The following is a 13,370-nucleotide window of genomic DNA, read 5'->3' as shown; positions in this document are numbered from 1 at the left end:
AGTGGGAGGAACCAGGATTTGAACCCAAGCAAGGCTGACCTCGTGTTTTTCATTGTAATTTTTGTTACTGTTTCAGTAAGCCAAACATAAGTGGCAGTAAGGACCTAGGAAGTAGCCATAATTGAGAAGGATTTAGGAAGTAGAGGTGAAGTAGGAAGCATCAAGAATGGTTCTGAAGTGTATTTAGCAAGAAGGCCACTTACCAAGGTGATGGTAGTAGGAGGAAGAGAGGGTTAGAGGAACAAACAGGTGAGTTTTAGACATGTTGATTTTGTTGTAGATGTTGTTTTGAAAGATTTTATTTTTAAGTAATCTCCACACCCAACATGGATGGGGCTAGGACTTAACAACCCTGAGATCAAGAGTCTCATGCTCCACTGACTGAGCCAGCCAGGTACCCCTAGACATGCTGATTTTTAATCTCTTATGAGATTTCCAAGTAGAGATACATGCCAGGAAGTTGAGTATATTCGGAAATGTCTGGTCCTGAGATGCAAGTGTGGATGGACGTCTTCAGTACATATAGATGGTAACTGAAGCCATGGGATGGGTGAAAAACCCCAGGAAGAGTGAGAAGATTGGGGAAAAAAGAGGTTCCAGAACAAAACTCTGAGAAATACTTAATGTTTAGGATTGGGCAGAGGAAGAGGAAGTCCACAAATGTGACTTAGAGAGGGAGTGGCCGAGACCAGGGAGTTAGAGAGCAAGGAGCTGGGCTGAACTGAATTCATGGACATGAAGAAATTTAGAATGTGAATTAAGATCGATGGCCGCATTATTACCATACTGGGCACAAGTTCTGGGTGAGACCAGTCTCTGGATTAGGCATTTGATCTCAACCTGAGGAAGCAGCATGGTATGGGAGAAGGAGCTAAGGTTTGGATCCAGAAGAACCATGTTGTAGGGTAGCGTTTGGACACCGTTAAGAGCTGACGAGTCTTCTATAAGATTATATATCCTGATATGTATAGGACTAATAACACCAAAATGAATATTAATAAATATTGGTACTCAATACCATTTCACATATATAGTATAAAAGACCTGGCAATGTTTTAGACTTACAAGGCTTATGAAATTTCTTGAAGTAATACAGTAATTGTTCTCTCTTTCCCCATAGGTTCGACCCAAGCCTGTGGCCCAGAATAACATTCCTATTGCCCCAGCACCTCCTCCCATGCTTGCAGCTCCTCAACTTATCCAGAGGCCTGTCATGCTGACCAAGTTCACCCCCACGACCCTCCCTACCTCCCAGAATTCCATCCATCCCGTCCGTGTCGTCAATGGGCAGACTGCAACCATAGCCAAAACGTTCCCTATGGCCCAGCTCACCAGCATTGTGATAGCTACTCCAGGGACCAGACTCGCTGGACCTCAGACTGTACAGCTTAGCAAGCCAAGCCTTGAAAAACAGGTACAGGCAGAGTGTGCATCTGCTTGGGGACAGTGGCCTTGCCATTGAGGCCGGGCTGTCTCTAAATACATTCTCTCAAGAACTCTTCTCTTTATCTCAGCACCACTGTCCGTAACCTGTTGCTTATCATGTGATGGTTTATCCATAATGCAAAAGGGCCAGTCTTACTGAAGAAAGTCGGGTTGTTTTTCCCACCATCCCTGCGCAGAGGGATTCAGATTCCCGTGTGAGTGAGCTCCCCCTGCTGGTTCCGAAGCAGAAATTCACAGATGGGTTCTGCTGGTCTCAGTCAGGAAGCACAGAGATATAATGCAGAGAAAATGCCTTATTAGTTTCGGCCCAATAAGAATCCAGATGAAGATACGGCTGTGAAAGTCAGGAAGAGTAAACAAAACAAGGGAAAGGATTTCATTTGAAAGATTTCCCCTGGTTATTACAGATAATGAAGAGCCAAATGAAAAAATTAAAATTTCTAAAAAGCATTTTTTAACTCTAGAGAATACAGACATTTTATTTTAGCTCAGATGTTGAAGCCTCTCGTTTATATTTCTAAAGTCAGATTTTCTCTTAAGAATTCAAGGCTAGAGAAATACAAGTAACCTCCAAAAATACTTACGAGTTCTGTAACAGAAGACTTCTAAAAACAAGGAAAAGGATTTATAGGCAGTTACCATATTCTATTTAAAGAAAGACCAGTGATGAGAAAAGAATTTTGCAAAGAAAAGCATCGTCTTTTAAGAAAGTTGCTTTAAAAAGTCATTGACCTATTTCTAATTGCTCAGGCTTGAGTTCTCATTCATCTGAAAATAGTCTCTAGTGATCCTGAATCTTCTGCTTCTGGATGGCTGACCATGATTCAGAGAGGCTGGCCAGATGGTGGGGTATGAGAGGCTTCCTGCTGCCTTGGCCTTCTTGAACAGAGGATCCTTATGCATAGAGCACCCGGCTTTCTATCCAGACAGCTCATAAATGCAGCAGACCTTCCACTAAAAAGCTAGGTATTAAAATCTTGTGCTCAGAAAACACAAGGGAAAACACATCTGTTTTCCTGGAAAGCTTACTCAGACCCCAGAAAGTGCTTTGAGGAACATTTCAGAAATAGTTACACCTTTTTAGATACACCGTGTTAGATAATGAGCTTTTAAACTCATTATCGGCAGAACTTCATTATTAAAACATAAAAGTAAAATACTGAAGCTGACAAGTTTGGGTAGGGGCATGTCTGGAGATCATCTCCCCTCGTGTCCCGTGCTGGCTCTCAAAGAACACGAGGGGCCTTAGAGTTCCAAAGAAGGTGGTTTCAAAACACTCCTTTAGATTACTAAATAGTATTTTTCTTTGACCTCTCTTTCGATATAGATACTTTTGGGGGACATTTTTTTTCAGTTTCCTTTTATTTTTGCATTTCTTATTTTTTCTGATCACATCTGAGATAATGCATATTAATTATGAAAGAAAATTCTAACATTCTAGAACTATATAATGTACAAAGTGCATCCACCCCGTAATGTGTGGGAAGAGTAAACTTCCCCATAATTCTAACTCCTGACTCTTGAACAGTATGAACAGTTCAGATTATCTTCCTCCATATTTTCTATAATACATTTTTAAAGCAAAAAAAACAATCTATATTTTGTAACTTGCTTTTTTTCACGTTAGATGTTGAATATCTTTTCATGTTTTGGACTTATATGTTAATAGAGCTTTTAATTTTAATTATAATGCTGTAAAAAGGTTTTCAGGAAATCTTGAAAAAGCTTTTCTAAGCAGTAAATTCCATGGTCTCTCTTTTTGTTCATCTAATAGAGGAATCAGCCGTTGCTATTTTAGTTTAGCAGACCACCTGCCATAACGGGCTTGCAGGTTAGCAAGCTCAGTCAGCAGGGGTGCTCTTTAGACTGGACTCCATTCTCAGAATTTTCTTACTTTAGATCTTTCTGCTATCTTTCTTTTCTCTTCTGTGTTTCATTTCCAGTATCACATTTATAGCCATTAGGGGATCTCAGAGATGGGCTAAAGAGTAAAGCAATGTAAATATGTAGCCACAGAAGTACTACTCAGCGTCTGCTCACAGAGTTACCAGAACCTGCGTCCAGCATTCTCTATGTGACAAGGCTAGATGGGTTCCTTTCTGCTTTCTTCTGTTTCTTTTAGAAGATTCGTTCTTTTAGAACGAATGATAACATTCGTTTAATAAAAATACGTTGATTACGTGCCAGTTGCTATGCCGAGTGTGATGCCTAAATACAAGGGTGGATAAATGAAAGCCTATACCCTCACAGAGCTCAATCTGTAGTGCATTTCGAACAGGTATGGAGGCTGTGCCTCCGGGGGAGGAAGCATGGCAAGTTGTATAGTTTCAAAGGCCTCCCACCTTGGCATAGAAAAGGAAGAAGGGAGTGTCAGTTACAACAATAGTGCCTCACTTCTTCCCCTGTCAGGCGTTGCCAACTTCCTTCAGCCCAGATAAGAGCTCCCTGTCTTACCCTCATTAGAAGCCACATTACACTGCGACTCTGAGAAAATGAGTGCTAGAGTTTGAAGAGCTTTGAGGCTGGAAACATGTTCTAGGCAGAAAAGTAGATGGAACCAGACTTACAGCCCCCATACCGCTGACTTTTATGTCCCTGTCCTCTCTAGCACTCTACAAAATGGGGCTAAACACCTGTTAATGATGGAATGAGCTAAAGCATTTAATTTAAAGTCCATTAGACTGCGCCTGATGCAGTTAGTTCTCAGGAATTATGTTCATTTCTTAATCCACCACGCCCACCCCTGCAACAAAGACCTCTGTGTATGTCCCCAAGGCTAAGCTACTGAGAAAAAAGTGCTGGGTTCCCTGTGTATCTTGGATAGGAACCTACACAAGATCCTCTAAACAGGATCTAAACAGTGCTTCCAAGATGAGAATATCATCCAACGTATTCTCCTCAACTTCCATTCTTCCCTCTTAGTAAACGTGAGCTGGTAACTCTTCACCTTCCATTTTAACACTGGTGCTCTAGCAGGGAAAAGAGGTCCGAGTGACCAGAGATGGATTTTGCTTTGCCTTCTTCAATCCAAATTTATTCAACCTCGATTGGTGAAACTATTTGGGCATGTATTTATTTGCAAGTGACTAACTTTGATTATTCATGCAGCCAAGTCTCAGAAGGTGAATTTGGAATTCAGGGTGTAAATGGTTAACCTAATTCTAATCTTGTTCGGAGCGTTTGATTTCTATCTTTGTAACCAAAAAGAACCAGATTTCTAAATTCAAATAGTCACGAGTGTGAAGCAGTAAATACAAATGAGTAAAGCAGGCTGGAAGTAAACACATGGACTTTTATTTTTCAATTTTCAGTGGGAGCGTGAGTGTAAGAGATATCCCACTTTTATTCTTAGTTTCTGTTTAAAGTAGTGAGGCAAGCATGACAAAATTTAAATTTGGCCTTGGTATCAGGAAGACCATAGAATGTGGAAGAGACTGTAGTCAATGGGAAAGTAATACCGTCTCAGGAGGCAACTACTGCTTGATAATAGCCAGTTTTTATCCTACAGAAATATTTCCAAGAATGGCCAGAGATCCCGATGTTTTGAGAAGTCACCTAGTTTTAAAAATACTGGTAACTGTTTAAACACTATGTAAAGCAAAAAAATATCTGCAGGGCAACTTCATCTCTGGACAATAGTTTGTAATCTCTGATAGAGACCAGACTTTTAGCTTACTCCATTTTTGGTTTTTTGTTTTTTGGTTTTGGTTTTCCCCCATTTTTTTTTTAACTGAGGTGAAATTCATACCACATAAAAATGAACATTGAAATGAACAATTCAGTGGCATTTAGTACATCCACAGTGTTGTGCAACCACCACCTCTGTCTAGCTCCAAAACCTTTTTATTACCCTAAAATAAAAACCAGTATCTAGTCAGTAATTATTCTCCATCCACTCCTCTCCCTCCCACTGGCAGCTGCCAGTCTGCTTGTTTGTCTCTCTAGATTTACCTATTCTGGGTATTTCATTTGGATGGAATCATATAATATGTGACCTTTTGTGTCTGGCTTCTTTCAGTTAGCATAGTGTTTTCCAGATTCATCCACATTATAACAGGTATCAGTACATTTCCTTTTAATGGCTGAATAATAGTCCATAGTATGTATATACCATAACTTGTTTATCTGTTCATCCATTGATGGACATTTGGGTTATTTCTACCTTTTGTCTATTGGGAATGGTGCTCCTGTGAATATTTATGTACAAACATTTGTTTGAATACCTGCTTTCCATTCTTTGGGGGTATATACATACCTAAGAGTACAATTACTGGATCATGTGACGATTCTGTGTTTAACTTTTTGAGGAACTGCCACACTGTTTCCACAGCAGCTGAATCATTTGCCATTCCCACCAGCAATGTGTGAGCCTGCTGTTTGCTCCACATCCTTGGTGATACTTACTGTTTTCCCTTTTTAAAAATTATAGCCATCCTAGTAGGTGTGAAGTGGTATTTCATTGTGAGTTTGATTCGCATTTTGTTAGTGATAAATGTTGTTGTTGGACATCTTTCATGTGCTTTTTGGCCATTTGTATATTTTCTTTAGAGAAATATCCAAGTTCTTTGCCAGTTTCTATATTGGGTTGTTTGTCTTTTTGTTGTTGAGTTGTGAGGGTTCTTTGTATAATCTGGATACTAGACTCTTATCAGATACATGATTTGCAGGTATTTTCTTCCATTCTGTAGGTCGTCTTTTCACTTTTTCTTTTCTGGAAGCCTGTGTTGTCTTCATTTTATGGATAATGTACTTTGATGCCCAAAACGTTTCAGTTTTGATGAAGTCCAGTTTATCTGTTTTTTTCTTTTGTTGCTTGTGTTTTTGGTGTCCTATCTAGGAATCCATGCTGACATCTAAGATAATGAAGATTTACCATAACCTAATTTTTCTTCTAAGAAGTTGTACGGTTTTAGCTCTTAAATTTAAGTTAGTAGTTCATTTTGACTTAATTTTTGTATGTAGTATGAGATAAAGGGTCCAGCTTAATGATTTCACATGTGGATATGCAGTTGTTCCAGCACCATTTGTTGAAGATACTGTTCTCTCCCCATTTGAATGATCATGACACCATTGTTGAAAACCAATTGGCAATTGATGTGTGGATTTATTTCTGGACTCTCAATCCTATTCTTTTGGTCTGTAGCTCTGTCTTTGTGCCAGTACCTACCACACTCTCTTAATTACTGTAATTTTGTAGTAAGTTTTGACATTGGAAAGTGTGAGTCCTCCAACGTTTTTCTTTTTCGATATTGTTTTGGCCATTCAGGGGTCCTTGCAATTCCTGCGTGATTTTGAGAATTGGAAAAGCCGATTCTTCCGACAAGAAAAAGCTGTTGGAATTTTCAATTCTTGAACATGGATGTCTTTCCATTTATTTAGTTTTATGTCTTTCAGCAGTGCTTTATAATTTGCAGTGCACAAGTCTTTTGTCTCCTTAGTTAAATTTATTCCTAGGTATTTTATTCTTTGGGATGCTATTATAAATGTAATTGTTTTCTTAATTTCCTATTGCAATTGTTCATTACTGTTATGTAGAAATACAGCTCATTTATCTTGTACCTTGCAACTTTGCCGAATTTTTTTATTAGCTCTAGTAGTTGTTTTGTGGATTCTTGGAATTTCTATATGTAGGATCCTCTGTAAATAGAGATAGATTTACATCATCCTTTCCAATTTTGATTCCTTTTATGTCTTTTCTTTCCTAATTGTTCTGACTAGAACTACCACCACAATGTTGAATAGTCATGGTGAAAGTGGGCATACTTCTCTTGTTCCCGATCTCGGAGCGAAAGCATTCAGTCTCTCACTGTTAAGTATGATGTTAGCTGTGGTTTCTCATAAATACCCTGTATTTATAAAGTTGAGGACGTTTCCTTCTATTTCTAGGTTTCTGAGTGTTTTATCATGAATGAATGTTGGATTTTGACAAATGCTTTTTTCTACATTTATTGAGATGATCATGTGTTGGGGAAGAGTTGCCCTCATTTACTAATGTGGTATATATTACATTGGTTTTCTTACATCTTTCGTTCCTGGGATAAGTTCTGCTTTGTCATGGTGTATCTTTTGAATATACTGTTAGATTCAGTTTGCTAGTATTTTATTAAAAATTTTTGACTGTAGGGCGGAGCGCCTAGGTAGTTCAGCGGTTAAGCGTCCGACTCTTGATTTCTGCTCAGGTCGTGATCTCACGGTTTGTGGGATCGAGCCCTGTATCTGGCTGTGTGCTGATAGTGTGGAGCCTGCTTGGGATTCTCTCTCTCCCCCTCTCGGCCCCTCCCCTGCTCACATTCTCTCTCTTTCTCAAAATTAGATACATTAAAAAAAATTGAAAGAATGTTTCACTATATTCATAAGGGGCATTGGTCTATAATTTTCTCTTTTTGTGGTGTCTTTGGCGTTAGTATCAAGGTAGGGCTGACTTCATAGAACAAGTTAGGAAATTTTTTTCTCCTATTTTTTGGAAGAGTTTGAGAAGGATCAGTGTTAGTTCTTTAAATGTTTGGTAGAATTCACCAGTGAAGCTGATTCTGAACTTTTCTTTTTGGAGAGGATTTTGATTACTGTTTCAATTTCTTTAGCTGTAACAGGTCTGTTGAGATTTTCCAGTGCTCGAGTCAATTTTGGTAATTTTTATATTTATAGGAATTTGTCCATTGCATCTATATTATTTAATTTGTTGGTAATTCTTCATTGTACTCTCTTCTAATCCTTTTTTTTTTCTTCTGTAAGATAGGTAGAATGTGTATTCTGTGGTTGTTGAGTGGACTGTGCTTTATATGTATGTTAGATCTTGTTGGTTTATAGTGTTGTTCATGTTCTCCATTTCCTTATTGATCTTCTGTCTACATGTTCTTTTCTTTCTTAACTTTTCTTTTTCCTTCCTCCCTCCCTCCCTCCCTCTCTCCTCCCTTCCTTCCTTCCTTCCTTCCTTCCTAAAAGAATTTTAAGTAATCTACACCCAACGTTCCCACTTGTGTTTATGATTTTTGTTATTTGCATTTTCTGTTTTTTTAGTCTGTCCAACTAAAGGTTTCTCAATTTTGTTGATCTCTTCAAAGAATAAACTTTTAGGGCACCTTGGTGGCTCAGTTGGTTGAGCATCCAACTGCGATTCAGGCCATGATCTCAGGATTTGTGAGTTCAGGCCCCGCGTCGGGCTCGCTGCTGTCAGCTAGAGCCTGCTTCGGATCTTCTGTCCCCTCTCTCTCTGTCCCTCCCCCACTCGCTCTCACACATTCTCTCTCTCTCTCAAAAAGAAAAAAAAGAAAAAGGAATAAACTTTTGATTTCATTAATTCTATTGTTTTTCTGTTCTCTATTTCATTTATTTCCGCTGTAACTTTTATTATTTTCTTCCTTCTGCTAGCTTTGGCTTTAGTTGTTTTTTTTCTGGTTTCTTAAGGTTTTTTTAGTTCTTTAACATTTAAAGTTAGGTTATTGGTTTGAGATCTGTTTTTTTGTTTCTTTTGTTTTGTTTTGTTTTTAAGTAAACTGTTAGAGCTATAAATTTCCTCCCGAGCACTGCTTTCACTGTATCACATCAGTTTTGGTATATTATGTTTTCATTTTCATTCCTCTCAAAGTATTTTCTAATTTCCCTGGTGATTCCTTCTTTGACCCATTGGTTATGTAAGAGTGTGTGTTTAATTTCCACACGTTTTTAAGTTTTCTAGTTTTCCTTTATTACTGATTTCCAGCTTCTTTCTCTTGTGGTCAGAGAAGATGAGATACTTTGTATGTTAAGTCTTCTGAAATTTATTAGGATTTGTTTTGTGACCTCAAACATGATCTGTTCCAGAGAATGTGTCATGTATACTTGAGAAGAATGTGTATTCTGTTGTTGTTGAGTGGACTGTGCTTTATATGTATGTTAGATCTAGTTGGTTTATAGTGTTGTTCACGTCCTCCATTTCCTTATTGATCTTCTGTCTACATGTTCTTTTCTTTTTTCTTTTTCCCTCCTCCCTCCCTCCTTCCCTTCCTTCCTTCCTTCCTTCCTTCCTTCTTTCCTAAAAGATTTTTAAGTAATCTACACCCGGCGTGGGGCTCGAACTCATGACCCGGAAATCAAGAGTTTCATGCTCTACCAACTGAGCCAGCCAGGTGCCCCTTCTTTCCATTCTTTAAAGTGAGGTATTAAAGTCTCCAATTATTATTATTATAGAACTATTTTATTTCTTCATTCAGTTCTGTCAATATTTGTTTCATATTTTAAGACTCTGTTGTTTGGTGCATATATATTTAAAATGTATCGTGTCTTCGTAATGAACTGACCCTTTTATCAATATATAATGACCTTCTTTGTCTCCTGTAACAGTTTTTTGACTTAAGGCAAACCATTAGTATAGCTATCCCTGTACTCTTTCGGTTACTGTTTGCATGAAATATCTTTTTTCATCCTTTGCCTTTCAACTTTTTTGTATCTTTGGCTTTGAGATGAGTCTATTATAGATAGCGTATATTTTGGATCATGTTTTGTTAATCCATTCTGCCACTCTCTGTCTTTTAATTTGTGGGTTGAACTCAGTTACATTTAAAGTGCTGATAGGAAAGAACTTATGCCATTTTGCTATTTGTTTTCTATACGTCTTATGTCTTTTCTGTTCCTCAGTTACTCCAATACTGCCTTCTTTTGTGTTTGGTTTTTCTTTCTAGTGCATACTTTTGATGCCCTCATTTTCTTTTCTGTGTACATTTTAGTTATTTTCTCAGTGGTTACCATGGGGATTGCAGTTAACATTCATAAATCTTTAACTGTGTCGTTTGAATTGATACAAGCTTAGCTTTAATAGTATACAAAAACTCTGTTCTATACAGCTCTGCCCCTCCTTTCTGTTGTCACAGATTTACATCTTTTGTACATTGTATGCCCACTAATATAGATTTATAATTATTGCTTTATGCATCTCTTTTCTAACTCATACAGAAAACTAAAAGAGAAGTTACAAATCAAAGATACAAAAATACTGGGTTCTGTTTTTACCTGTGTAGTTTCCTTTACTGGAATTCTTATCTCTTTGTATGACTTGAAGTTACTGTCTAGTGTCTTTATTTCAGCCTGAAGAACTCCTTTAGCATTTCTTTTAGGGCAGATCTACTAGCAATGAACTTCCTTAGGTTTTTGCAGGATATAGCATTCTTGGTTGATAGTGATTTTCTTTCAGCACTTTATGTAATCCCCCTGCTGCTGGCCTCTGGTTTCTGGGGAGAAGTTGGCTGCTAACCACATTGAGGACCTTTTCTGTGTGATGCATCACTTCTGTCTTACTCCTTTCAAGACTCTCTCTTTGCCTTTGTCTTTCAACAGTGTGACTACAATGTGTCTCACTGTGAATCTCTTTTATTTTATTTATTTTTAATCATTTTTATGGGAACACACATTTTATTTTTTTTATCTTTAAAATTTTAATTATTTTATTTTTTAAGCTTTTATTTTAATTCCAGCTAGTTAACATACAGTGTTATATTAGTTTTAGGGGTACAATATAGTGAGCCAACAGTTCCATACATCACCTGTTGCTCACCACAAGTACACTCCTTAACCCCTTTCACCTATTTCACCCATCCCCACCCACCTCCCCTCTAGTATCCATCAATTTGTTCTCTATAATTAAGAGTCTGGTTCTTCATTTGTCTCTTTTTTTCCCTTTGCTCATTTGCTTTGTTTCTTAAATGCCACACATGAGTGAAATCATATGGTATTTGTCTGACTTATTTCGCTTAACATTATATTCTCTAGATCCATACATGTCATTGAAAATGGCAAGATTTCAGGGGCGCCTGGGTGGCGCAGTCGGTTAAGCGTCCGACTTCAGCCAGGTCACGATCTCGCGGTCCGTGAGTTCGAGCCCTGCGTCAGGCTCTGGGCTGATGGCTCGGAGCCTGGAGCCTGTTTCCGATTCTGTGTCTCCCTCTCTCTCTGCCCCTCCCCCGTTCATGCTCTGTCTCTCTCTGTCCCAAAAATAAATAAAAAAAAAAAAAAAAAAGAAAATGGCAAGATTTCATTCTTATGGCGAAATGATATTCCATTCTGTGTGTGTGTGTGTGTGTGTGTGTGTGTGTGTGTGTGTGTACACACACCATATCTTCTTTGTCCACTTATCCAACATAGGGGTGTATGTATCCCTTTGAATTAGTGTTTTTGTGTTCTTTGGGTAAATACCCAGCAGTGTGATCACTGGATTGTAGGGTAATTCTATTTTTAACTTTTTGAGGAACCTCCATACTGTTTTCCAGAGCAACTGCACCAGTTTGCGTTCCCACCAAAAGTGCAAGAGGGTTCCTTTTACTCCACGTCTTCGCCAACACCTGTTGTTTCTTGTGTTATTGATTTTAGCTTTTCTGCTAGGTGTGAGGAGATATCTCATTGTAGTTTTGATTTGCATTTCCCCAATGGTAAGTGATGGTGAATATCTTTTCATGTAATGTGTTGGCCATCTGAAAGTCGTCTTTGGGGAAATGTCTCTTCATATCTTCTGCCCATTTTTAATTGGATTATTTATTTTTTGGATGTTGACTTTTATAAGTTATTTATATATTTTGGATACCAGTCCTTTATCAGATAATCCTTTATCATTTGCAAATAGTGAAAGGTTTACTTCTTCCTTATCAATTTGAATGACTTTTACTGCTTTTTGTTGTCTGATTGCTATGGCTAGGACTACCAGTACTATGTTGAATAGAAGTGGTGAGAGTGCACATCCTTGTCTGGTTCCTGACCTTGGGGAAAAAGCTCTCTTTTTCATATATGGCTTTTATTGTGTTGAGGTATGTTTCCTCTAAACCTACTTTGTTGAGGGTTTTTATCATGAATGGATGTTGTACTTTGTCAAATGCTTTCTCTGCATCTACTGAAATGATCTTATGGTTCTTACCCTTTCTCTTATGATGTGATGCATTACACTGATTAATTTGTGAATATTGCACCACCCTTGCAACCTAGGAGTAAATCCCACTTGGTTGTGGTGAATGATTTTTTTAAAGTATTGTTGAATTCGTTTTGCTATTTCTTTGTTGAGGATTTTTACATCTAGTTTCATCATGGATATTGGCCTGTAGTTTGTTTGTTTGTTTGTTTGCTTGTTTGTTTTTTAGTGGTGTCTTTATCCAGTTTTGGTATCAGGATAATGCTGGCCTCATTTGGAAGTTTTCCTTCCTTTTCTATTTTTTGGAATAGTTTGAGAAGGAGAGGTATTAACTCTTCTTTAAATGTTTGATAGGATTAACCCATGAAGCCCCTCTGGCCCTGGACTTTTGTATATTGGGAGTTTTTTGATTACTAATTCAATTTCTTTGCTGGTTATTAGTCTGTTCAAATTTTCTATTTCTTCTTGTTTCCGTTTTTGTAGCTTATATTTTTCTAGGAATTTATCCATTTCTTCTAGGTTATGCAATTTGTTGGCATATAGCTTTCCACAATATTCTCTTATAACTGTATTTCTGTGGTGTTGGTGGTTATTTATCCTCTCTCATTTGTGATTTTATTTATTTGGGTCCTTTCTCTCTTTTTCTTGGTAAGTCTGGCTAAGGGTTTATCAATTTTACTGATTTTTTTTTCAAAGAACCAGCTCCTGATTTCATTGATCTGTTCTATTGTTTTTTATAGTTTCTATATCATTTATTGCTGCTTAATTAATCTTTATTATTTCCTTCCTTCTACTGGTTTTAGGTTTTGTTTGTTGTTCTTTTTCTGGCTCCTTTAGGTGTAAGGTCGGGTTGTTCATTTGAGATTTTTCTTGCTTCTTGAGGTAGGCCTGTATTGCTGTAAACTTTCCTCTTAGAATCTGTTTTGCTGCATCCCAGAGGTTTTGCACCATTGTTTTCTTTTTCATTTGTTTCCGTGTACTGTTTTGTTTCTTCTTTTATTTCCTAGTTAACCCATTCATTGTTTAGTAGCACGTTATTTAACTTCCATGTATTTGT

At 37.7% G+C, this 13,370-nt stretch overlaps 1 protein-coding gene across 22 annotated transcripts in view; it reads left to right on the top strand.

Moving 5' to 3' along the window:
* The window catches only part of PHF21A (PHD finger protein 21A), a 195,038-nt gene that overhangs the window by 152,374 nt on the left and 29,294 nt on the right, over positions 1-13,370 (top strand). For all 22 annotated transcript variants that reach the window (XM_042904276.1, XM_042904289.1, XM_042904286.1 and 19 more), the window contains one exon: positions 1,121-1,414. In XM_042904276.1, the coding sequence (XP_042760210.1) occupies positions 1,121-1,414 (294 nt within the window). The remainder of the gene's footprint in view (positions 1-1,120; positions 1,415-13,370) is intronic.

This window comes from Panthera leo, chromosome D1, assembly GCF_018350215.1.
Source record: "Panthera leo isolate Ple1 chromosome D1, P.leo_Ple1_pat1.1, whole genome shotgun sequence".
Taxonomy (NCBI): Eukaryota; Metazoa; Chordata; class Mammalia; order Carnivora; family Felidae; genus Panthera; species Panthera leo.
This window is presented reverse-complemented; position numbering and strand designations above follow the sequence as displayed.